This window comes from Triticum aestivum, chromosome 6D, assembly GCF_018294505.1.
Source record: "Triticum aestivum cultivar Chinese Spring chromosome 6D, IWGSC CS RefSeq v2.1, whole genome shotgun sequence".
In the NCBI taxonomy this organism is placed as follows: domain Eukaryota; kingdom Viridiplantae; phylum Streptophyta; class Magnoliopsida; order Poales; family Poaceae; genus Triticum; species Triticum aestivum.
Window position 1 is genome coordinate 6589662 of NC_057811.1, and position 27634 is coordinate 6617295.

General features: G+C 46.4%; 1 protein-coding gene across 2 annotated transcripts; it reads right to left on the minus strand.

Moving 5' to 3' along the window:
- Window positions 1-27245, minus strand: LOC123140707 (two-component response regulator ORR27). Of its 2 annotated transcripts, XM_044559991.1 has the most exons (7): window positions 26939-27245; window positions 26701-26856; window positions 26134-26493; window positions 2234-2316; window positions 1393-2082; window positions 851-869; window positions 1-221 (listed from the first exon to the last, which is right to left on the minus strand). In XM_044559991.1, the coding sequence occupies exons 1-5, from the start codon at window positions 27069-27071 to the stop codon at window positions 1393-1395; spliced, it is 1422 nt and encodes a 473-aa protein (XP_044415926.1). In that variant the 5' UTR covers window positions 27072-27245; the 3' UTR covers window positions 1-221; window positions 851-869. The 2 variants fall into 2 exon arrangements, with proteins under 2 accessions (XP_044415926.1, XP_044415927.1); XM_044559992.1 differs by lacking the exon at window positions 851-869.
- Between the last annotated feature and the right edge of the window lie 389 nt (window positions 27246-27634).

Here is a 27634-nt window from a genome sequence, read left to right on the forward strand (position 1 = left end):
AGAGAAATTTTTAATAACACTAAAGTACTTAACAAAAATCACAACAGTAGCCAACAACAGTATACTATGATCACACAATTTTTAAAACTGATAATAATTCTTGCGGTGAGCATCCAGTAAGCTTGCATCTTTGTCCATCACTAGGTCACCGTCTTCATGTTTTGACTTAACACCAATATCACTAATGCAACAACTCTTGGTGCAATCAATTTCTCCCTTAACTGCATATAAATAAATTATCAAAATATTCAGAAATTTAGAACACGCATACATATTTAACAGTGTCATCTGACATAAATGATAACAGTCAGTAATTCTGAATTGCTTGTACTTATGATTTTTACAAGAAACATAATGAATAGTTCAGAAGTTGCCTAAATCTGACAGGAAGTTAAATTTTACTCGAGCCCTGCATTCTGAAAAAGTTCAGGCTACACACTGAACCTATCATACTCCAGTAGAGGGAGCTACCAAGTTTCAGATTAAGGAGCAGATAATGAAAGCTCTTAATGATTAGTAAAATTGTTGTTCAGCGGTGCTCAATCCCTTTTTCCGTTATTTGGAGCCAATTAAGTAACACACAATGTGTTTCATGCTTGGAGAACAGTAAATATAATTTCTAATTGCTTCATCCTTTACATGATAAAGTTACTTCACAAATTAGTGTAAAAATAATTGTAATTCCATCATACTGAAATCTGCTGCACACGGACGTTGTAAAGCATATTCACTGAAAATTTAAACATGTATTTGTAGTGCGTAGAACGACATCAATTGCAAGATCATGTGTAGGTCCCAGCGTACCTTCTATAGAAAATTTTATATTAACACAAAGTAATCAAAAACTTACATTTTTGTGATTTGAATACCTGCATAGTTGTTCAGATAAAACAAAATAATGTTAAAATGTTACATAGACGCACACACATGGTACATGTGTTAGTAAAAAAATTGCAGCAATGCTCTTGCCAAGGAAAGACACACACGAACGGAGGTGAAGGGAGCCAAGAGAGACATCACAGCGACGGGGCACGGTGGCAGCAAGGATGATGCGCTCAGATTAGGGTGGCAGAGGGAGCTAACAGTGATCATGAGGGTGGCTGATAGACATTGGCCCTTGTGAAGCAATTAGTCCAACAGTTTCGGGTGAAAATGCATCCCGAATTAAAAGAACATGGATGTGAATGGTCTTTATGTTACTCCCCTTGAAACTAAACGGTAAGATGGGGCTAATGCTGCTCCCCCTAGTAGTAAGATGTACCGTAAAAAGGCTCTGTACAAAAAATTTTTGTGATGGAATGGGGTGCAAGGGTACAGGAAAAATGGTGAAATTTTGAAAGGGACAATGAAACGAAAACATCCATGCATGCAAATATAGAGAACAGTATGTACCTAGTGCTTCATAAGGTTTTCTAATTCCTCCATAGTTAGCCCACGAGTCGTCCCGTCTGTCACTACACCACCTCCACCTGATGTGCCGGCTGTTTCAGAACTAGTGTTGCCCCAGTTGAGAAAAACACTGTCAAGATTTTGAGGCTGCACTGCACTGGTCTGACCAGCAGAAGCATCTCCACGCATTCCATGTTGTACTGGTGGTGCTAGGTTGGACGGCAATGACACACTTACCATGCTTCCACTTGTTATAACTCCACCGCAGCCACCATTACCATTACCATAATTATTATCACTAGAATTACCGTGAGGATAACCATAAGATTTATTATTGCCATTACCATAATGCTGTCCATAATCATTAGCACTGACAGTACCATAATGATGATCATAACCAGTTATGTCGCCAATGCTATTACCATGATGATAACCATGACCATAAGCAGCACCTGCACCAAGATTAGTTGTGTGGTTCCCATTTCCAAGAACGCCATAGTCAACTTGTGATGCACCACCGCTTAGCCAGCTGGTTTGGTTAATATCTCTTGCTCCCTGGGACCTCATATGGAATCTGTAACTTCCCTCACTTTCTTGAGATTCCGAATAGTTCTTGGAAGTATTATTAGAATATGGTGGCCTAGAGCTTGACATGGTTGATAGCCCACCCTTACGGCAGTCGTTTCTGTATTTCTGAAATTTCAAATATTGTAAAAACATCAATAAATGGGTGCTTGATTACTAGGGTACCATTTCTGATAATTTGTGTCATGATCATATAAAAATTTGATCTGATAGTTGGTTTCAGATTAAAGAAACATCAACTAGGTAGTCTAAATCTTACCTGTAGATGGCTACTGACTTGAGCTGTAGTTACATATATACCGTCAATCTCCAAAAATTCTCTTATATTGTTTGGCGTGTCGTCTGTATTAGAAAAGGAAAAAATATAAGTGGCTAGAGCTTAGAAAGATGGAAAAATCACAAAAATGCGCTTTATTTATTTCAGGTCTATCATACTAAGTTCACCCTAAAATTTCCCTTGACTATCCATGACAATTGTAAGAAGAAAGCATCTAAATGATCAGAGCTGGGCAACTAATTCAAATAAATCATGCAACGAGTACATAAGTGAAGGGATCATAGTTTTAAATAGCACGCTATCTCGGCGCTATAACGACACTATATCATTTGGTGGGGCATCACGCTAAGGCATTTAGCACTATTTAGCTCATTTAGCGCGCTATACCTCAATTTGTTATAATAAAATTAAAATATTAAAATTTGCAATTGCACAGGGATAACTAAAATCTTTCAGCAACATACAAGCGTTCATAGAATCACAAAATCATTTCATTTATAATGTGATATAGAGAGGTACATATGCATGTTATGTGTTATCATATTTATCTATATTTGTCCAAATACAGGCATAAAAAATGACAAAGATATATAAGCAATGAATTTGTTATGCATTAATGGACTTGCAAATGATAAGTTATACATGGGGAAAAAAGAAAAACTTTTCTGTTAAAAAATGAATAAATCCTGTGAAATATGAGATAATTTAGCTTGCGTATACACAGGGGGTAATTAAAGGGTCAAAATGTTCTACATGAACTAGACTTATTTTGTATTTGAGTAAACTGAATTGCCTAGGTGTGTTTGTGATACAAATGTATAGCTAATTAGCTATAATGTTTTTGGACATTCTCTCTCTATCTACCCCTTTCCCTCCATCTCTCCCTCCCTCCCTCCCTCCCCCTCTCCCTCCCCCCTCTCTCTCCCCCCTTACAATAGCTATGTGCAAAATCCATTTGCAAGCATAAACCCCAAACGAAGTTATCCTCTATAAATCTGTATCAAACATACACAAACACAACATTTTTGCTAACTCCATTGTGCGTCCACTACCCCACGTGAACCAACATGTAATTTGTAGTGCTACAATCAATGATTTTCCATATTTGGGGATGGCACCTCTCAAATGCAATTTGCCTGGCTGGCTGACGCCAGCCTGTCAAATCATTTTAGATGGAGCCACATATGTGTTTAGGTGTGGTCTAGAAGGACGAACACGCCAGCCTGTCAAATCATTTTAGATGGAGCCACATATGAAGAAATTGGTGTCTTACAACCCTACTTATATTTAAAAAATGTTTGATCTTAAAGATGTATCTATTTTTGGGTGAGAGGGCATTCAACCATTCTAGTCTTGGTACTCAAATATGGTATAAATTATGTGTTCGCCACTCATTGCTCAGTATCTAGAAGTCGGAGGATAGATATTGTAATCTCGACTCCGTTTTCAATGAAGAAAGTAGGAAAAGTAGGGAAGTTTCCCAAGATCACCCATGGGGATTCATTGCCATTGTCGACCTAGGCGAGGAAGAGGACGTAGAAACTTCTTATGAGCAACTGAACTGGCATAGGCAACACGAGAGGCTTTTTGAGGCCTACATACCATCACACGATCTCCATAACCCATGGTTCAACGTCATGCCTCCTAAAGTATCTCATATGGGAACCTTTAGGATTTGTCGAAACCAATGCATAGTTCTTGTTAGATGAATCTACTTGCGATATTAGACGTAGTTCAAAGGTAGAATCATGGTTTCCATGAACAAAGGACAAAGTTCATAACAATTCTTGCTCAATTCTCACCATCGGTAGATCTTGAAGCGGTATCTATTTTAGAAGAGAATGCCTTGAACTAATGGTGCGTCATGTTTTAACCGAAACATGGTAGAATTTTGAGTGTTTGTATGTAAACGCTCTCTATGGCAGACATGGAGGATAGACACTGGAGACTCTGCTCCCATGGAAATGAAGGAAGTATTACATATAGGGTAGCTGCCTTGGCTGACATCAAGGGTATCACTCGAATTGTTGACTTAGGCAAGGATTGGCACTTTAAGAAGGTCTAGAATGGCATGTAAACTAGAACATAAATGACTTCCCAATATAAGTGAACCATGATATGATATCACGCGCGTGCCCCTGCCTTTGTTCGATGTAATGCTATCTGCCACCTCTCGTGCACAAACTGTTGGAGCCATCCTGAAGCCAACAAGTTGAGTACTTTTAGAAAAACCTCCTCATGAGATTTTACATGTCCCAAATGCGGGTACATAGGGGGTCAAATGATAGAAGGGAAAAGTTCATATCCTTTATGTATACATTCTTATAAAATAGAAGATCTTTTACAAGACATCCATTTCTTGTGAACAATTGTATATTACTGATAACTCATGGTACCACATACACATGATATATAACTGAGCTTACTGTAACCAACACTTCTTTTGGGAAAGTTGGATGAAATATAATGAAGCCTCAATGGGTTGTCAATGAACAAAGTGGTGCAAGCAAGGAAGCTGCCTTTTCTCACTCCAAGCATGTCACTTGTATTGTCGATATAGGTGATGAAGAGGTCGTAGATGCTTTACAAGTTGTCAGACTAGCGTAACTGTGGTAACATGGGTCACCACATTTAGTGTTCTAGGACTTTATTTGACATAATGATCTCCATTTTTCTCATGCATGATACATGCCTGTTGAGACCAATGTGTTAAAGCTTTTTAATTTCACTAAGTAATTTACAGTAAGGTCGTGCATCACAATGTTGCAGAAATATTTGTATGTATTCTTCATGATCTATATGTCATTTTATTGTTGATGTCAAGACAGAAAAAAACTTTGAATGGCAATTATATCACTACGTATTGACTTGGCGTAGAAAACATTATTTTACTTGGTAAGCTAGTAAGACGTGGACATTTGAGACATCTCAAGGAAAATAGGTGAGAAAAATTGTCAAAACCGAAAAAGGGGGTGGAGTGGGATGATGAAATAAACAAACATAATACAAAACCTTATGTATTATTTAAGTAGGGTAGGTTAATCTATTTGTATGTTTAGTCAAAGTTTCGACGTAGGAGTGTATGATAATGGGATAGTAAGAGGTGTATATTCTTATTGATATGTTCTAGCTATATTATTAGTAGCTCATTGTACCACCCAAATATGGTAGGAAGTTCGTATTCATTACATAGTGATTGCCTCGGCAAGGTGGGGGGGGGGGCAGATAGTAGAGGTTTGATAGAGACTTGTCAATGAAGAAAGCTAAGATAATCAAGTCAACTACCCTCAGCTTACCCCAAGTGTGTCATTGCAATTGTTGTAGGTGGTAGACACTTCCATAAGTTACCGATCGAGCATAGCCTTGGTAACATTAGCGACTTAATGATATTTGAAGACCACTGGATTCTATACTCGGACATTTTAGTCTTCTATTTGATGTAACTTGATCATCGTCTCCCATGTGTGAGCCTCCTTGTCGAAGCTAGTGAGTGAAAGTTTTTAGTGAAGCCAATTTTCTATTTATTCATAGTTTGACCATGGGAATGTAGATGAAATGTGATAGATAGAGAAATTTTGTAGCAATTTGTTTTTGATATTCCAATTGATGGTGGAGTTGTAATAAGTGTATATTATTAGTTCTGAATATACTTGATTAGTAGTATAATGAAAGTGCATTCATGCAAAAAGTTTTCCATCATAAAGCCAAATGATAGATATTGGATTATTAAATTCCATTGCAATGAACATACTAGGACAAGAGTGGGATGTTGTGTATGCTTGCCCCGAGGAGATCAAGCCAATGTTGACTTAGGTGAGTACAAGATCATAGGAACTTTTAGAATCTACGGAACATGAGTAATTAACCATCACACACCAGTAATTTCTTGAGATATATGAACTTAAACATGTATGACATAATATACTACAAGCTTTCCTCGATGTACTGACACCTGTTTACTCCCCTGAATGAACCATTTTGGGCCATGCTGATTGTAACATTTGAATACTTTTGGAGGGAGCTTCTTGTGTTGGTAGAATGGGCCTCTGAGTGTGGATATATGGGCAACTATATTAAGGGTCAAAGTTCATATATGATAGTAGTGTACTCCAACTGAAGGTGTATCCTTAAGAGGTATCTATTTTAGGCGAGTATGTACTAGACTTCTGGTACCTTATCGTACCATCCAAAATATGGTAGAAAACTGTGTGTGTTTTGAAATGATGGACCCCTGCTGAATAAATATATTGAATCCTTTGAAACTAAATTATGTGTATAGAAATGGTCTAAAACTGGAATCATATGGGCTACAAGACTTTGGGAGGAGCATTCATAACAATGGTACATCTATGAATACAAGACAGATCTTGAAGAGATATCTGATTTAGGTATCGAAAGTTCGTACCTCGTGGTACCACCAAAAGGTGGTAAGAAAACTCATGTTAACTATTAACAAACTAATAGTCGCCCAACAAAAGTATAGAGGGTCAAACTCAACACGTCTGCCACTATATAGAATTTCCCATGTCCCTTCATATACTCCTTATGTGTGTGAGCCAAACTCAACGGTATCACCATAGAATCAATAGCCGCCTTTGAGATGTGCTAATGGAGCTACACCTTCCCACTCTTGCCCAGGTTCCACCGTTGCATGGTTCATTGCTGCTGACACATGAACTTGTTCTACTCATGATACTATTGGGCATGGGTCCGAGTGGAAGGAATCCCAACCCAAGCATTGACATTGGTCTCCGTGCTCACCGATCTCATAATATTGGAGTCGAGAGGCGGTGCTGCACGGTGTCATCGTGTTCAAATTTATTGTTCCTATATTGCCTTCAAGACCATCTTTGTGCTGTTGTGCAAGCTCAAGTCCATCCAACGGCGATATTCGTTGCATTGTGATGAGTTTCCTGTTCTAGGTGTGGTCTCTTGCATCATCTTTGATCTTCGTTCTTCGATGATACATACAAAGCACCTCCCTGCACCGCATGTGATTGTTCTTGTAGTGGTGGCTGCCATGCTCATCGTCTAGGAAATGCTTTCTCATGCACAACCTCAGCCCGCCTTAATTTTTCCGTATGTAAAGTTGTAACATCTGCATGATTTTATTACGAGATTTTTGACCATACCCCTACTTCTAGTAATAGAGCGGTACACATATAATCCCATCATTGATTTATTAGGGCAATATAGAACTTCCCTATTTTTCATAGAAAACAAATTTCTTTGTTTGTAAGGGCCTAATGAGCAATATTTCATCCTATATTATACATACATCGACAAAACCTCAATCTCCTCTTTTCATCCTCCTCATGCTGGTTTGCTCTATTCATTTAGCTCCCACTGTGATCGTCTAGTTGCCATCCCCCCACCGCAATGTCGCGTGTCTGTGATCCAGTCAATTTCATAGGCTGGCATATCCATGACCTCACAACCGTGTTGCAAGTTCATGACCTTGTTATTGATCAGGGGTTCAATTATCTAAGCCCTAGCTGTATTATTGCAATGTAGATAATATGTGGCATTAAAAATTTCTTCCAGGTGACAGCTGCCACAACTACCAAGCCATCGCTGAATTTCAAGCATGCATTAATATACAACTAAAATTTTGAATTTTAATTGAACATAGCCAATCTACAAAGGGGAATTTCCAATGTATAATTCTCCAGAAATTTGATCCTATGCTTACTAACAAGTCAATGGATGAACCGAACTCATGATCATAGACATCGTCGTTGAGCTTGTCACTTGTTATGTTGATGCAGGTGTAGCAGGTCCTTTGCAGCAGCCACTTAGCAGCTCCACTGAAGTCACCACCAAACAGGCCATTGGGCACCAAGAGTGGTGAAAGCACTCTAAACCACATCATGGTGGTCATGACTCCCTTGGCACATGTCATGTACGTCGTCTCCATGTGTCATTGCGGAATGGGATACTTTCTGTGTAGCCTCCTCCTTGATGACGACAAGCTCCTCATCTACGAAAAAGAGGCAACCCACTATCAAAACCTAAGAAGAAGTAGAATGGGTGTGTCACCTCGATCAGTTAGCGGGCCAAAAACTAGGATATTCCCAAACTGCGCTCAAATTACGTATACTGCTTGCCACGAACGAGCAGTGCTTTCTCTACTTCTAACCCAACTATTCCACCAATATACATCGCATTGGGAAGTTTGATCTCCATGATTGAATGGCATATATTCATTATAGGGTACCATAAAAGAGCACTGTATTGTAAGGTCACAACCTATGTATCCTGACCAGTGACCTCCTGAAAGAGATGTGAAGGGTCTGGTGTTGTAATGCCTTTGAAGTAATATATTAAGATTGGGATCCTTTCTACCTTGTGATTGTCTTGAAAAACTAGTCTCTTGTGGCTTGCAAGAAGAGATTACTAACATATATAATTAGATGTGCCTTGTTTGAGAATTAGAGTAGTTCATATAAATAATTGAATTTTTAACTAAACAGAAGATATTCCATATGATTATTATTCGAAAGGTCACTAGGGGGAAAGCCCAAATGAACATTTTCATCAGCCGTAATCATGGCAGAACATTAGAGCTACACGGTTTTAGGCCATTGACAAGCAACCAACAACCAAGGCAATGAAAGGCGCACCAGGGCAAGGCAGCAAAGCCCAGCACCCAAAATTGTAAGATCGATTAATAGATCATAAGTGAGCGTCACCACAGACACAACAGGACATTAATGTCGATTTTTCCCATAACAATAGAAAAGGGAGCATGCTTGTTGCGAACATCTTGGCATTCTGGCTCTCCCAAATGTTCCGGAGGATAGCAAGGCAGACTGTGGGGTATAGGCGAGGGTGATCCATGAGGTCGAGGGTGCTGATAAGGCACACCACCTCCAGTGTGGTGGCAATAGGCACATTCAATGCTCGAATGGCATGGGCGTGGATGCATGCTTGAAGCAGGTGCTTCAGGTTTTCTTCACCACAATAGAAGACATATGCTATAGTGCAAATGTTGTGGCGGTGGTGGAGATGGGTAGTTGCTGATGATGGAAGAACCAAAGGAAGAATCTACATTTACGGGGGCGTAGCTACGCTAGATCATTGGGGGCGATGGTGTCCACAACATGCATCACCATGCTTAATTAATACACCATATGTGCCATGAACGAGGCACCAAAGGGGTGCATGATGCGACGATCTGACACCTTAGATGAGGGTGACATCTTCCCCAACTCATCACGCAGGTTGCCAATCTCGGTGTGCATGACCGCAGAGAGACTAGTTAGTCGGTGGTCTTCAATGCACAAAAGGAAAGCCGCAATGCATGCTTTGGGGTCGATGAAGTGCGAGTAGAGAACGGGGAAACGAGACTCCAAAGTCTTTTCACCCCACCAGAAAGCGCTTCACGTCTTCACGGCTTGTAGATCTCCATCCAGACGATATTGCACTTGGCACCAGGTACACTGGTGTCATGTTCCTAGAAAATCGATTGCTATCTCTTCACAGAGGCGGCATGCGTGCCTTCAATAAGCTATAGCGACCCATGGTGTAGGTAGGTAGGGCAATGAGGATGGCTTCGACAAAATTACCCTTGCTAGCTGAGGAGAGCGGCGTGCCACACAACCTAGTGAGCCATTTGTGTACAAGTGAAATGAGAGGGATGAGGTCGATGATCTGAGCTTGTGGATGGAGAGTGGAGGCCCAAGTACTGTTGCGGGAAGCTGGACACTAGACAACCAAACACCGAGTCCAGTTGTTCGGCAATCTCCGATGCGACATTGAGAGGAATGAATGTGCACTTGGAAAAGTTGAGGGTGAGGCCAGTGATTGTCGCGAAGATGTCATCCAAATATAGCAGCACTTGGCACGACAATAAGGGGACGAGGGGGTGTTTGGTGGACACCGTTGTCAACAATGGTGAGGATGAGGCACTGGAGAACATACGCAACTAGGATGAAGAGGTAGGGGACAAGGGATCCCTCGATGGAGCCCATTTCGCTAGTGATGCAATTGCTGGGGACACCATTGATGATGACTACAGACCGACTTGACGTGTTGTGGTCCTAAATCCACCTTCGTCTGAGGGAAGGGAAACCACTATTGCCACCTAAGACATGGAATCTAATGCTTTTTGAAGTGAAGCTTAAGCACCATCGTCGACACACTGTACTTATGGAAGCATTGCACGAGCTTCACGGTGACGATGGAATTTTCAAAGATCCATCGCCCGCAGAGAAAGCATGGCTGCTCAATACATCATGAATCACGACAACATCTTAGGGAGGAGGGAGAGGGTAGTTTTGCAGTGGTATGCGACAAATATTTGTCAGAGAAGTGGGAGTGTCCACCTTGAGCACGAGGGCAATGAAGGATATGTTGATGCCAGATAATCAGCCTCCTGTTTGTAGAACCATTTTGTGAGAGCGGTAAGATTGGGGTGAAGTGACCATAGGCATGCTTGAGGAAAATCGGACAATACCCATTAGTGCTTGGAGTAGTGTCAAGCTTCATTCCAATGACAACTGCCTTGAGCTCAGAGGCAGAGAGCGGATACACAAGCAACACCGCCTGGAAGGCATATGTCGGTGTCAAAACCGGCGGATCTCAGGTAGGGGGTCCCGAACTGTGCGTCTAAGGTCGATGGTAACAGGAGACAGGGGACACGATGTTTACCCAGGTTCGGGCCCTCTCTATGGAGGTAATACCCTACTTCCTGCTTGATTGATCTTGATGAATATGAGTATTACAAGAGTTGATCCACCACGAGATCCTAATGGCTAAACCCTAAAAGTCGAGCCTGTATGACTATGGTAATGAGTATATCTCCCCTCCGGACTAAGTCCTCTGGTTTCTATAGACACCAGAGGATCTAGGGTTACACAAGGTGGGTTACAAGGAAAGGAATCTACATATTTGGTCGTCAAGCTTGCCTTCCACGCCAAGGAGAGTCCCATCCGGACACGGGTGCAGTCTTTAGTCTTCGTATCTTCACAGCCCATCAGTCCGGCCCATGGCTAACAGGCCGGACGCCCGAGGACCCCTTAGTCCAGGACTCCCTCACTAGCCCCCAAACCAGGCTTCAATCACGAGGTGTTCGGCGCGCAGATTGTCTTCGACATTGCAAGGCGGGTTCCTCCTCCAACGGTCTCCAAGTAATGTATTCGGCTTTTAATTCAATGCCGCACCCCTCGGCTTCTGTGCATCGATGACTTCCACTTCCACGTGTCGGGAGAATGCGGGCGGTCAGGGTATTTTTTGCAAATAACACCGTGGCCATGTAAGAAAGAGTGTCTATTTAAAGAGATTGGGTCTCAGATCCATTCGGCACCACGCGGAGAAAATCCTCAGAGATTGCCAGGAAAGACCGTTCCAATATGGCTAGCCTTCCCAGCTCCTCCTCCCGTTCCGACCCAGAGAAAGGCAAGTGGGCTAGGTGCTCTGTGTCCCACAGTCAATTGGCGAAGTTGCAAACGCAGGGATTTCTCCCCCCTGCGGATCTGGTCCCTGTTCGAGCAGGGCTGGCTTCTTTCAACGGCAAAACCCAAGCGGAGGATTTCCCCAATCCATCTGCGGAGGAACGAGTGTGCTTCGTCCCCTATCTGTTGAGGGGCGTTTGATTTCCAATTCACCCATTCCTCCGAGGGCTTCTGGAGTATTATGGCCTCCAGCTGCACAATTTTACCCCAGCCTCCATCCTGCACATTGCGGGTTATGTCGCTTTATGCGAACTGTTCCTGGGCTGTGAGGCCCATTTTGATATGTGGAGAAAGTTGTTTTGTCTTGTCCCGCGCAACCACGAGGGATCGATATTTGAAGTGGGCGGGGCCGAAATATGGCGCATTGCTGAGACCGGATACCTATCCGGCACACCGAAGAAAGCTTCCGAAGAGTGGACCTCTGAATGGTTTTACATTGATGACGTCGTACTTACAGATCCAGTCCGGAGGGGTCTCCCCAAGTTTACAAGTGTTCCTCTGAAGAAACGCCACAGCTGGCGCCCTCGGAGCCTCGAGGAGGAAGATAGTGCGGAAGTTCGCCAACTCTTGAGCAAGATCAGGACGCTCGCCCAGTCTGGATATACGATAGTTGAAGTAATGGCGACCTCCATAGTGCGGGGGGTCCAACCACTCCAATACAGAGGACTTCCTATGTGGAACTACAATCAGGAAGATGACGCCTCCCGCTGCGGTAGAAAAGGTCCGGACACCCCTGCCGCCCTAGCCAAAATATTGGCCGAACTGTTCAAGGGTGAGGAAGAGGAGTTCCTACACATCACACACATAGAAGGATATTCCATGTACAATCCTCCTAGCTGGGTAAGCCCCCAGCTCTTCTGCTCTACACATTTCACTCCCTGTTTAACGAATAACAACCTACCCATTGATAACAGCACTGGCGAAAGATCTCCGAAGGGCTTTACAGCCCTGCCCTGCAGCCCGAGGGCCACAATCAGGACCATGACCCTGGATTCGAGGAGGATCCGGACATATTCGTGGTGCTCGAGAATGGCGTGTTTTACCAGGCGAGCTACGATGGCACCGAAGTGGCCATCATCGCTGATTACCCTGGTCTTCTCCCCGCTTCACACGTAAGTAGTCAGGAGACTTCTCCCCCGAAAGGGTTCCCTCATTCCGCCTCACCCACCGCACTGTCTCGTGCTTCGAAGGGGAGGCGTTCGACATACCGTGCTACTCCAGAAGCGACTCCGAAGAGAGCGGCTCCCACACCGGGCAAGCCTTCGAAGAGGAAGGCAAATGAAGACACGGGCGAGCCCTCGTCAAAGAGGTATGGGTTTGCAAAATATGTTATTTAATAGTCACATCCAACTGTGACTTTCATGTTCGTCCTGTATCAGGGAAAGAGTCCGCCGGACTGTGTCCGGGGGTCCGGGCAGTAATACTCCCAACAGCCAGGATCCAGCCCTAGCCGAGGGGACGGGGGCCGATATGGGAGTGACGCCCGACTGTCCTTCGGCCAAGGGCTCGGAAAACATGCCCGTCACCAACTCGGAAGTGGTGAGAGCCATGAATCGTCGGCGCTGGAGGGCCATTTTACGAGACCCCCGCTATTCGAAAGAGGCGTTTAATGCCTTCAGCTCGGCTGATGCATACATCCGAGCTGCTCGAGATGGGCTTAGCGGAGCCACAAAGCAGCATTTAAAAGATGTGCAGGTAAGTTTACTGTGACTCAGTATGATAACCGTATGCCAGTAGCCCCCGAGACTTAAAGTAGTTGGGACAACTAATTTGAGGATCGCTGCATAATCAGGTTCTTTCGGAGAAGAACGACTTGCTGGCCCAAGAGCTAGAAAAGTGCCGGACGCAGTTAAACACAGTGACCGCCGAACTGGAAAAATCCAAGGAGGCATCCTCCGGTAATATTTCCCTCCATCGAGAAACAGTTATTATATAGTGACTGTGCTAACATCGCGGTTTTATCTCATAACAGGATCATCGGATCAACTGGAGGAAAAAGAGTCGAAAAGACTGCATGCCGTAGGCGAGCGGGTGTTGGCCCGAGTCAGACAGGAGAAAAACAAACTCCAATATTCAAATACCAAACTGGGCGAAGAACTGAAAGACGTGCAAGCTCAGCTAGCCAACTCCGTGAAGGAGAACAAAAAGCTGTGAAGCGGCATATTCAGTACGTGGCCGAATTTACCTTATAACAGTTTGGAGGTAAAAGTAGCTGATATAGCTATGATTGCAGGTATGCTGACAGGCCGTCCCGAAGAGGAGGTCTCCGGATCATCAAGTGATCTTCTACAAGGGCTGTCGCAATTGCACGAGCAGGCTCGGCAGGCAATGCAGAGTGTAGCCAAGGCCTTATGGCCATCCGCCTCCCCTCCAGGGAGTATGGAGGAGCTTGTAGAGCTGTTCAAGGGAGCACGGCGGCGTATCCGACTATGGAAGATATCGCCCTGCCGAGAGGGTGCGCGAGAGGCCTGGGCCATGGTGAAAACGCGGTACACCAGGCTGGATCCAAATCACATGGCCCGGGTCGGACCGCTAGGGTCAAATGGGGAAGAAATTCCCGTTAGTTTAGTATATAACCAAGTAGGAGTAGCCGCCAAGTATACCCAGCAGGATTGTAAGTTAGATAGCCTGCTGGATGGCATAGAGGAGGAAGTTTTTGAGTCCAAGTGACTATGTACTTTCCTTTGCATATGTAACTCTAGCTGAATTGTAAAACGATTGTCATGGCGGACCTTTTCGCTTCAACCTCTCGACCCGAAGGTGCGGAGTGTTTCCGAATACCAGAACGGCCGAGTAGACCGGGTATGCATGGAAACCAGGCGTAGGGGTCATAGTTGCTTGAACAGACAATTATCCGGCTAGCTATGTTATATTACATTAAGAGTGTAAGAAACATGTTCCAGAGAGAATAGTTCCGTTAAGGGTTCCTTTCCCTGGGTGTGCATGCATCGATGTGCATGTCCGAACTGTGATGAAGAAATCACAATGTGTATAGCTTCTGGGGTTTCATGATGGGACGAATGCAAAAACATCTTTAGTTCACCGACTGAATATTCCCTTAAGAACGCTAGTTTTTGGCTTCACCCAGTCCGAGGTACACATACGGATGAACCGGCAGTAACAATCGCAGAGGTGCTCCCTTTATGCCCTAGCCGAACTAACGGGAACGTAGGGCATAAGCACAGGAGCCAGGCAACCCAGCTTGGCCAAAACTTAAGTCATATCGATGCATATAATGGCGAAGAAAAGGTACATATGGTAGAAAACACATATGTGAAGAGCTTGATGCTCGGAAAATAATAATAGCAAGCTTCTGACCAAGAAGCCCCCAGGTACAATAGACGTTCATACTTCAAGATGTATGCGTCGGGGGTGCACGGTCTAACCACACGAAAGCTTTTAAAGCTAAAGAGAAAAAACGAAAAGAGAGAGAAAAAGTAACGGAAACAATAGGGGGAAGGAGACGAACAAAGATTTCGGCGCTAGGCATAGAATCTTCGGAGTCTGGCCGCGTTCCAGGGGTTCGGCTCTAGTCGATTGTATGACGCATCACGCAGGCGGTACGCCCCTCCGGTGAGAACTTCATCAATGATGAAGGGACCCTCCCACTTGGGCTTGAGTTTGTCCTTTTTCTTCTCCGGCAGGCGTAGAACGAGTTCACCGACGTTATAAGTTTTGGCCCGTACCTCTCTGCTTTGATAGCTGCGAGCCTGATGTTGATAAAATGCGGAACGGGCTTTTGCGATGTCGCGCTCCTCCTCCAGGGCATCTAAGCTGTCCTGCCGATCGAGCTCGGCCTCTCTCTCTCTTCGTACATGCGCACTCGAGGTGAGTCATGAATAATGTTGCAGGGCAGTACTGCCTCTGCACCGTACACCATGAAGAAAGGTGTGTATCTGGTAGTGCGATTGGTCGTGGTTCGCAGCCCCCCAGAGTATGGAGTCGAGCTCCTCAACCCAGTGCTTGTCTGATTCTTTCAAAGACCGCAATAGTCTAGGCTTAATGCCGCTCATAATAAGACCATTGGCTCTTTCGACTTGATCGTTTGTCTGTGGATGATAGACAGAGGCGTAATCGAGCTTGATGCCCAGATTAGCGCACCAGGTTTTCACTTCGTCGGCTGTGTGGAACACCATAATGGTGTAGGATGCCGGATATAAAGTCCATTACTGGCCCGGACTCGGCCATTTTAACTGGTTTGGCCTCTATCCACTTGGTGAATTTATCCACCATGACCAGCAAATATTTTTTCTTATGGCTTCCTCCTTTAAGGGGTCCAACCATATCCAGTCCCCAGACCGCAAAAGGCCAAGTGATGCGGATTGTTTGTAGGGCGGTAGGGGGCATATGGCTTTGGTTGGCGAAGAGTAGGCATCCAACGCAACGTTGGACAAGGTCCTATGCATCCGCTCAGGCCGTCAGCCAATAGAACCCTGTACGGAAGGCCTTGCTAACAAGGGCCCGAGCTGCAGCGTGGTGCCCGCCGAGACCGGCGTGAATCTTAGCCAGGAGCTGCCGCCCCTCCTCCTCGGAGATACATCTTTGAAGGACTCCAGTGGCGCTTTTCTTATAGAGCTCTCCGTCGTGAACCTTGTAGGCCTTCGAACGCCGAACAATGCGACGGGCCTCATTCTGATCCTCAGGAAGTTCCTTCCTGTTAAGGTAGGCCAGGAAAGGTTCGGTCCATGGGGCAATGACTGCCATGATGAGATGCGCCGACGGTGTTATTTCGGTGGCTGAGCCTCCGATGATATCGGTCTGTTCGGAATCTGGGGTTATGTTCGGATCCGGACTGGTGTTGCCGGTTTCCCCTGCCACACCATGGATGGCTTAAAAAGCCTTTCCAGAAAGATATTAGGTGGGACGGGGTCGCGCGTAGCGCCGATACGAGCAAGAACGTCCGCCGCTTGATTACTTTCTCGAGCCACATGATGGAACTCGAGCCCCTCGAACCGAGCCGACATTTTTATGACGGCATTACAATAAGCTGCCATCTTCCGATCTTTGGCATCGAAGTCTCCATTTATTTGAGATATTGCAAGGTTTGAGTCCCCTCGCACTTCCAGGCATTGTATGCCCATGGAGACAACCATCCGGAGACCATGCAATAAAGCCTCGTATTCGGCTGCGTTGTTGGAGTCTGTGTATAGTATTTGGAGTATGTACTGAACGACATCTCCAGTAGGGGACGTTAAAACGACGCCCGCTCCTAGCCCTGCCAGCATTTTGGAGCCATCGAAATACATAACCCAATTGGAATATGTGCCGTACTCTTTAGGGAGTTCGGCCTCTGTCCATTCGGCGACGAAGTCAGCCAGTACTTGGGATTTAATAGCTCGACGTGGTTTGTATATAATATCAAATGGAAGGAGCTCAATGGCCCATTTGGCAATCCGGCCCGTGGCATCGCGGTTGTTTATTATGTCGTTGAGTGGTACTTCGGAAGCCACCGTGATCGAACACTCCTGGAAGTAGTGCCGTAGCTTTCGGGATGCCATAAAGACCGCGTATGCTATCTTTTGATAATGGGGGTACCGGGATTTGCATGGTGTAAGGACAGTGGATACGTAGTATACTGGCTTCTGAAGGGGGAATTTGTGCCCGTCCTGTTCTCGTTCAACGACGAGCACGGCGCTCACCACCTGATGTGTTGCCGATATGTATAATAACATGGGTTCGCCGACATTTGGCGCGGCCAGGATTGGGTTGCTCACTAGAAGGGTTTTTATTTCCTCCAGTCCGGCTGTTGCCGCGTCCGTCCACTCGAAGTGATCGGTTCGCCTTAAAAGGCGATAGAGTGGCAGTGCCTTTTCTCCCAATCTGGAGATAAAGCGGCTTAGAGCTGCCACGCAACCCGCAAGTTTTTGGACTTGTTAGAGGTCCGTTGGCGTAGCCAATTGAGACAGAGCTCGAATTTTGGCTGGATTTGCTTCAATTCCTCTATTGGAAACGATGAAGCCCAGCACTTTTCCCGCGGGGACGCCGAAAACACACTTTTCCGGATTGAGCTTAATGTCATACGCGCGCAGGTTGTCGAATGTGAGACGTAAATTTTCTGTTAGTGTTTCAACGTGCCTAGTTTTGATGACGACGTCGTCCACATAGGCTTCAACTGTCTTGCCGATCTGTTTCTCCAGGCATGTTTGAATCATGCGTTGGTATGTGGCGCCGGCGTTCTTGAGCCCGAAGGGCATGGTGTTGAAGCAGAATGGCCCATACGGGGTAATAAATGCTGTTGCAGCTTGATCGGACTCCTTCATTTTGATTTGATGGTATCCGGAATATGCATCAAGGAAACATAGTGAGTCGTTTCCTACGGTCGCATCAATGATTTGATCGATGCGGGGGAGGGGGAAGGGATCCTTAGGGCAAGCCTTATTGAGGTCTTTAAAGTCGACGCAGAGGCACCAGGATTTGTCCTTCTTTGGTACCATCACCAGGTTTGCCAGCCAGTCCGGATGTTTTATTTCTCTAATGAATCCGGCCTCAATTAGCTTGGCCAGCTCCTCCCCCATAGCTCGGCGTTTGGGTTTGGAAAAGCGCCGCAGTGCTTGTTTGACTGGTTTGTATCCCTTTAATATATTGAGGCTATGTTCGGCCAGCTCGCGTGGGATTCCAGGCATGTCTGAAGGGTGCCAGGCGAATATATCCCAGTTTTCATGAAGGAAATCCCATAGCGCAGCGTCGACCGTTGGGTCTAGTTGTGCCCCAATAGATGCTGTCCTCTTGCGGTCCATTGGGTGGACCTGGAATTTGACTATTTCTTCTGCCGGTTTGAAGCAGGTGGATTTGGGTCGTTTGTCTAAGATCACATCGTCCTTATCCACCGTGGAGCGCAGTGCAGTTAATTCCTCGGCCGCGAGGGCTTCAGATAATGCCTCGAGGGCTAGGGATGCGGTTTTGTTTTCGGCGTGGAGTGCTATGTCCGGATCACTGACAAGAGTGATTATGCCGTTGGGCCCGGTCATTTTGAGCTTCATGTACCAGTAATGAGGTATAGCTTGGAAGCGTGTAAAAGCATCTCGCCCCAACAGGGCGTGATATCCACTGCTGAAAGGGGCCACTTGGAAGGTTATTTCTTCGGACCGATAATTCTCCAGCGTGCCGAATACCATGTCAAGTGTGATTTTTCCCGCGCATCGCGCCTCCCGACTGGGAATGATTCCTCGGAAGGTCGTGCTGATTTGCTTGATGCGGCTTCTGTCTATTTCCATTTTGTGGAGTGTATCCTCATAGATGAGGTTTAGTCCGCTGCCGCCGTCCATGAGGACCTTGGTGAGTCTAAAGCTGTCCACGGTGGGACTGAGGACTAATGCGGCTGGCGCTCGGACTGTCTTGTATTTCGGTTCGTCACCGGCATTAAAGGTTATAGCCGTGTCGTGCCAAGGGTTTATCGCGGCGATTTGACAGACTTCGGCGAGGTTGCGGAGTGCCCTTTTGTGCTTATTGTTTGAGGCAAATGTCTCGAAGATCGTCAATACTCTGGGGTCGTTGTCTTCTCGGGGGTGTTGTTTTGGGATATTCTTGGTGAGGATATTCTCGCCGCTCTTGGCCACTTGCCGGAGTATCCAACATGCTCTAAGGCTGTGTGTTGGTATGTTGTCCGGTGCTGCGTGTATTTTGCATGGCCCATCGAGCCATCCTTCCAGAACGGTTGCGCGCCCGTAATGGACTTATATTTCTTTACTATGGGACCGGGCGTGCTACAAGTGTGTGCCCTTTTCGCCTGAATGAGGGGTTGAGTGGGGGCCGATGGTTCCCAACAGGTTGCCTGAGTTTTCCAGGCGCTTTCCATTGCACTGTACTTCTGCACGATAGTTGCCAAGTCAGCAAAGTGTAATAAGCGACGGCGGTTGATGGCATTGAGTATTCCTTTGTCCGTGCAATTGTTGCAGAACGCTGATATCGCGTCCTCGTCGCGGCAATCTTTACCCTTGTCCTTGACAAGGAGGAATCTGGCCCAGAAGTGGTGGACCGTTTCCTGAGACTGCTGTTTTATGCTCATAAGAGCGCTTATGTCTGGGTGGGTGGGTGGAATTGGATTCGGACCCTGACCCGATCGATGATCCGGAGTCTGAAGGTTTTCCAGACTTAACAGTCCGGGCTCCGGAGTATCTTCTGGTTACTTATGCCCGCCGTCCGATTCTATGTTCGGAAGGCCGGTCACCTCCTTTTGCTGGTGGGTATACGGCTCTGTAGGGTCGGTGATCCGGACATAGTCCGTCTTCAGTATAGGGGAAGAGTCGCCATCTTGCTCCTCAACTACCGCTATCTAGTGGGTGACCGGTGGAGATTTGATTTCTCTTTGGTCGGGTTTAAGCCCGATCCGATCGTAATCTGTGGTGATTCCCAGGGCGGCGATGCGATCAAGGAGCTCGTTTAAAGACGAAAACTCTCTTGAAAGTGATTGTCATCAATTACCAAAATGGGGGAGATTGAAAGAACATGCGGTGCCCCCATGTTTGGTTTTGGTAATTGATGACAATCTCTATGGACTAATGGTTGCCTTGAGTTATATTTGAAGGATTTGTCCATAGGCTTTTCTTGAAGTCCATGTGTTGGTTTCAAGGAGTTTATGTGGTGACCAAGGTGTTATTAAGGAATTATCCAAAGATTGGTCATGTGAGAGTAGAGCTTATTGCAAGCATGTCTTGAAGAAGAAGATTGTGTGATCATTCATGTTTACCTTCAAGACATCATCCAAATGAAGAGAGTTGGAAAGAGTCAAGGTTGATCAAGACTAAATCAAGAGTGAATCAAGTTGATCAACACACAAAGCGCACAAGATGTACCGAGAGGGATCAAGCGATCCCATGGTGTGGTAAGCATTGTCAATTACGCTTTGTGTACTAACCCATGATCTTCGTGAGAGTTCTTTGTGGGGTTAGGTTGCGGTGTGCAAGTTCAAGTGAAGCATCATGAAGAGATCAAATGCTTGAAGCTTGCCGTCCATTGTGGCGACAATGGACTTGTGAAAATGTTGTGGTGTGCAAGTTCAAGTGAAGCATCATGACGAGATCAAATGCTGGAAGCTTGCCGTCCATTGTGGTGACAATGGACTGGTGAAGATGTGCGGAAGAGTGGCTCACCCATAGTGGAGTATGGGGGAGCAATCAACTAGACTTCATCGAGCCAACACAATCAAGAAAGGTGGTCCATCTTGAGGGAGTCAAGATCGTCATCATCTAGCTCAAGTGGACCATGTGCAAGGCAAAGGTTTGCTCTTGATAGGTTTTCTATTTTACCGGTCTCATGATGGTAGTTGGGAGACCGGGTTATAGGATCGATTGCCGTACTATCAAGGGGGGCTCTCGATGAGTAGCTTGATCGTATCGTTCATAGAGAGCTCAAACCATTGCATCCTTGCATCATCTTTGTTGGTTCTTGTTTGGTTCTTCTCTTTGTGAGTTTTGGAGATTATGGTCATCTTGATGACAAGCTCGAGTTCATCGAAAACGGAGTTCACTCGCATCTTCTATGATGTTTTCGATGTTGGAGGTTATGCCGGTTCTTCTCGGTTGGAGGTTTCACTCCTCTATTTGTTGGCATACCTCCCCTGCCTCTTCTTACTATAACCAACAAGCTTGAGTTTGCTCAATTCGGAGCTCATATGCAGAAGTTATGGCAGTTTTGGTTTCCTAGCGGTAGTACCGCGGCCAGAGCGGCAGTACCGCTTGTCGCCCCAAGCGGTAGTACCGCCTATGGCCATAAGCGGTAGTACGGCTACGGTTCCGCGCTGGTACCGCCTCGATTTTGGGTCTTGCATTTTTCGTGTCGAGTTTTGCAGTAGTTGCACGGCAGTAAGGCACGACAGTTCCTCCTATAAGCGGTAGTACCGCCCCGATGGGCGGTAGTACCGCCTGTAAGCGGTAGTACCGCTCCGGTCGGGCGGTAGTACCGCTACTGCATTTTTGGTCCCGTGTTCTGCTCCTCCAGCGGTAGTACCGCTGGGGTGCGCGGTAGTACCGCTTATAAGCGGTACTACCGCCCCAAGGTTCATGTTTGGTTGCTCCTTTTCCCTGCTTCTTCCGCCAGAGCGGTAGTACCGCTCGTGGAGCGGTAGTACCGCTCGTGTGCGGGCTGAGCACATAACGGTTGGATTTTTCCCTTCTATAAAAGGGGGTCTTCTTCCCCAATGAACCTTATCTTTGAGCTCGTGTTCTTCCCCCATTGTTGACCTTCTTCGAGCTTGCTAACTCTCAATCCCTCCATGGATTCTTGCTAGTTTTTGAGGGAAAAGAGAGAGGAGATCTAGATCCACATTTCCACCAATCACCTTCTCCTCTATGTGAGGGGAACCCCTTGGATCTAGATCTTGGAGTTCTTGGTGTTCTCCTTCTTGTTCTTCCTCTCATTTTCCTCCCTAGCATTAGTTGCTTCGGTGGGATTTGAGAGAGAAGGACTTGGGCACTCCGTGTGCCCTTGCCATTGCATTTGGTGCATCGGTTTGAGTTCTCCACGGTGATACGTGGAAGTTACAAGTTGAGAAGCTTATTACTCTTGGGTGCTTGGTGCCCTTGAGCTTGTTCCTCTTGGGTGCTTGGGCGCCCTAGACGGTTGGTGGTGTTCGGAGCTCAATCATTGTGGTGTAAAGCTCCGGGCAAGCGTCGGGGTCTCCAATTAGGTTGTGGAGATCGCCCCGAGCAATTTGACGGGTACCGGTGACCGCCCCCAAGGGTTGCCAAAGTGTACGGGTTCGGTGACCGCCCCCAAGGGTTGCCATTTGTACGGGTTCGGTGACCGCCCTCAAGAGTCCCTTAGTGGAATCACGGCATCTTGCATTGTGCGAGGGCGTGAGGAGATTACAGTGGCCCTAGTGGCTTCTTGGGGAGCATTGTGCCTCCACACCGCTCCAAACGGAGATTAGCATCCGCAAGGGTGTGAACTTCGGGATACATCGTCGTCTCCGCGTGCCTCGGTTATCTCTTACCCGAACACTTTACTTATGCACTTTACTTTGTGATAGCCATATTGTTTCTTGTCATATATCTTGCTATCACTTAGTTGTTTATCTTGCTTAGCATAAGTTGTTGGTGCACATAGGTGAGCCTAGTTGATGTAGGTTTTGTGCTTGTCAAATTAACCGCTAGGTTTATTCCGCATTTGTTCAAGCCTAAACCGTAATTATTTTAAAGCGCCTATTCACCCCCCCCCCCTCTAGGCGACATCCACGATCTTTCAATTGGTATCAGAGCCTCGTCTCTCTTTGTTAGGCTTAACCGCCTAGAGAGTAAAGATGTCGACTAGGGGATTAGGATTCTCTGACACTCTTAGTTTCGATGGCACAAATTTTGATGTTTGGGTAATTCGCATGCTTAATCTCTTTAGGGTCATGGACCCAAATTTAGAGCGAATTGTAGATATGGGTTTTTCTCCTCCAAAGGATCCCCAAAGATTATCTTTAGAGGATGAGAAAAACTCTTATCTCAATGCTCAAGCTTCTAATGTGCTTTTCGATGCTTTGAGCAATGTAGTTATATTTCAACTCATGCCGTTCCGGGATGCTCATGAGTTATGGACAAAGCTTCAAGATAAATATGGTGTGTCCAAGATTTGTGGGGATGATTGTTCTCCCTCCACCTCCGGCCGTGTTGCCTTCTCAACTTCTTCTACTTCACCTATATGTGGATTGCCACAAGGTAATGTTAGGGTGAGTAGTGGTGGTCATTGCAATGATGATAGTGTGCTTGTTCTTGGTGATTCTTCATCACTATCTTATTGCAATGGTCCTTCTTTGGACTTTAACACTTCGAGCACTCTAAATGTTTCACATGCTTGTGTTAAAATTTCTTGCATATGATGTAGAAATTGCTTGCTCAAATCTCATGATGATATGCTTGCTCAAATCCGCATTTGTTCAAGCCTAAACCGTAATTATTTTAAAGCGCCTATTCACCCCCCCCCCTCTAGGCGACATCCACGATCTTTCAGCTGCTTTGAAAAATCTTAAGCCCACTCCGGATCCGCTTCAGATGCAAATCGAGACAATTGGTCGGCTATAGGTTAGGGGCGCTGCCGCAGTGGCAACAGTGGCAACCACATTGAAAACAAGGTAACCAACCCATTGCCCACTGAACCAGAAGATGGTAGCACATGAAACCGTCATAGTAGTGATGATGACGATAGGGATGTGCCCGAAGGTGTGAGAGGGGATGAAGGTGACGACAAAGTCCGGCATGATCGAGCACCCATCGTTGTTCACAAGGAACATATCCATCTTGACGTGTGCGGGGGGGGGGGGGGGGGTCAAGATTTCATCAAGTTAGAGCCGGTCGAGGAGAGGTAGCTCGAATAAAGTAGCAGCGTAGATGTAGTCATTAAAGAGTAGGGCGCCAGTGGGCATTGAAGTTGTCATTTTTCCACACTTCAGAGTCATAGACAAAGTTAAAATTGCCCACCGGGGCCAACGGCTGCCAATGTGTTGCCCATAGCAGCAATATTCTCTAAAAGCACTCCTCTCTCTTGCCCATTTCATGGGCCGTATGCGTTGGTGATGGAGAAACAAACCCAAGATGTGGGGCAGGAAAAAGCTGCCGAGATGAACCCGAGCCATTAGTTGATAAAACTAGGTCGAAGGCCGGATCATTCCAGGCGGTGTCAGCGCTAACATGGCCTGGCCCACAACAAAACCAGGCACCATGTGATCTCCCACCATAGCTTGGTTGGCATGGCGTGGTGCGGCAGTGGAGAGGAAGAATCAGCATCCAGGCCGGGGGAGGTTGGGAGAGGGGGTTGTACGGAGACTCGGGGATGGGAAAGCCAGGCATGTTTAGGAAAACACGAAGGATGGAACCTTGCAGGTCGCCCTCTTGTGCCCAGAGCAACTATGACGAATGTAGGAAATGGGATTAGAAATCTTTGACACGATGGCTTAGGTAGTGGGAGCGGCCCTAGAGGCTAGAGAGCTCTGCTTGGTGATAGGCTTTGGGAGAGGAGCGAGGCCCTTGAGCGGAGATGGTCGGGGATGTGAAGAGGCAACCTATGCGTAAGTGAGGGAGAGGTTCTTTTATATAGTGGAGGCAACAAACATGCTGACCGAGGCTGGTCCAGGAGCATGTGGTGCACAGGAGGAGGCGAGGTGGCAAGTGGTGGGGTGGATGACTCACATGGGCTAGGGGCAGGGGCTAGGAATGTGAGGGGGAGCGACCACATTAATGTAGATGAGACAAGATGGGGTAGGTCGCGGTAGTTGTCTCTCCTAGTCGCTACAACACTCAAGTGTGGGTGGTCCCAGGCATCAGGGGGAACCAGAGAAGCACTGCAGCCGTTGCCAGGGAACTTCCCAACTGCCACAGACCTAGGAGCAAACGGCCCACTCTTGGAAGTGGAGCCCAATCCCTATGGCACTAGTGCAGTTTGAACAGGGGATGCGAAATGGTCAAGGACGAGTGGAAGTGGAGGAGGCTACGATCATGGTGTAGACCGTCGTGGGAGAGAATGAATCTGCCACCGTGGGGGTGGCAATAGATTTTTGGAAGACAAATCCACCACAAGTAGTCATGAAAATCCATGCGAGGTAAGCCAATCCAGAATGTCAATGCACCGATGAGCAAGATGAGGTTGCAGTGGTCAAAGCAGGGGAAGGGAAAGGGCTAGAGCACAACCGGGACGTCAAAAACAGATTGGCCAACGAGGGAGAGCAGATGCTCCCGGACGAACCCCTAGAAGGTAGGTGCCGACCGGGCCGATGAGCACAAGTTGCTGGTCAAACGACTGGACGTGGACAACCAAGGAGGGCAGGAATGGGTGGTGAAGCCAATGCGAGTGGACTGGGGGATGTGGTGAGGGCCCGGGGAGCGCTAAGAGAGCACACATGCGGCGGGAGTGGAAGGGGGAGGGGGGATGACGGGGTGTCGCAACCCAAGTCTACAGAGCTACCTAAACAAAACCATACACTCCTCCAATATACATATGTCATCGATTCAATGAGTTACCACACTACACCTACTAATAAAATAATTATCGTCATCCAACCAAGCCCAAATATATTCGAACCTACAATCCCATACTACTCATATGCATCACATGCATAGAAGCTATCTTATATACACATCTTGCAGAAAAGAGAACACTCTCGAGCTACTCGTGATCCTATCACCTGGTCCCCACCCCAAGAGAGACCACTCATATGTCAGCAAGTTTGGCCACATATGTCTATCTAGTGGTACCACACTAGTAAAACATGTAGTGAGCACCCAATTATTAAGAATAAACTACTCCATCCGTTTCAAAATAGATGACTCGACTTTGTACTAACTTTAGTACAAAATTAATACAAAGTTGGGTCATCTATTTTGGAGCAGAGGGAGTATGTAGTATGATGCATTTATTAACAACAAAACAGCTAAGCATGGAAAAAGAAAAGGTGGTCCACATGTAGGTATCCTGTATTTGATCATGCATGCATTTCGTATGTATCTCACGCACCTCCTGTTGTCTTTAGCTGGGTGACCGCATTGACGAACAATTCATGCATCTCTAGAGTCCACTCGACCTTTTTCTTCTTTGTGGTCCCCAGCTGCAGGCCGCCCTCGGAAGCCCCCTTGCCCTTGTTGGAATCGTTCAGTCCTTGCCCTCTCTTCCTTGGCGTGTCATCCAGATGGACGCCTTGGGTGTGGCGAGGGTTAGGGTTCTCCGTGGCTGCGCCGGCGGCTTTGCGCCTCCACCGCACGACTTGCTGCCAGATGAAGTATATATGCACGTCACGTAGGGGCTTGTCCATCAAGTAGCAAGCGCCTTCCTGCATTCCCCTTTCCCTTGTCTCCATGGTCTCGTTGCCCGAGAACACTGCACAAAAGCAGCATGCACATCTATCAGATCTATCATTTCATCTATGAGTATCAGTACGTGTATATATATATATATATATATATATATATATATATATATATATATATATATATATATATGCCTACAAACAACCTAAAACATGGATATGTTTGTGGCATGTGTTTATTTATAAAAAATATATTTGTGGCATGTGCGAGGACTTACTGAGAATGACAGGGTAACGTTTCCCGACGCGCTTGACAAGGCCGACGCCGTCCATCCCTCGCCGCCGGGTCTGTGCGACGGTCATGATGAAGTCGATCCCATCCGGGTTCTTCTCCACCTCTTTCAGCGCATCTGCGGGCGAGGCGCTGGCCGTCACTGCACGGAGGCGGCCGTCGGTCAGAACACAGAGAGCAAACTGAGGCCAAGAGATCCAATATTAATGGACCGGACGACGTACCTTCGTAGCCGCCGCGCCGAAGCATCTGCGTCAAGGTCTGGAGGCAGACGGGATCATCGTCCACAGCAAGGACCTTCAGCCCCTCTGTCTCCATCAATTCCGTGGTGGCCATGTCCTTGTCGCCGTTCGCCATCGCCGCCGCGCGCTCCGGTCACACGCGCGTCAAACTCTTGCCCGTCAAGGCTGAGCGTGCTTTGGCCTAGAGAGTGAGGAGCATTGTGAGAGTGAGGAGCGTGCTCTCGCCTAGAAAAAGTAGAGCATTCAGAGCGTGCTGAAACTGAAAGTCGAGGGCGCCCAAATAAGCAGACACGTGTATGCTCTACAGCAGCACCAGCATGAGGAGACAAAACCTTACAGCAGCACGATCAATGCTAGCTAGCATGCACAGCCGTTAGAGTCAAACACGCAAAGCATGCACCCAACCATCTGTATTAGTATTATTATTATTACATAATTAAAACAAAAGCGAAAAAGGGTACGTGGTGCACCCACAAACACTAAAATATCTACACTATTAATTTTGTGTATTAATCAGCCAAGATTTTTAAGAAATACAGAACCTACATTAACCATAGTCCGGATACGTGCCTCCAAGAAAAAAAATACTGAAAGGTGAGTTTGTATTCTCCCGTCCTTTCTTCGAAATGTGTTGCATCTCCAATCAAGCCGATGTCATGTGAGAGGAGAAGACCGCGC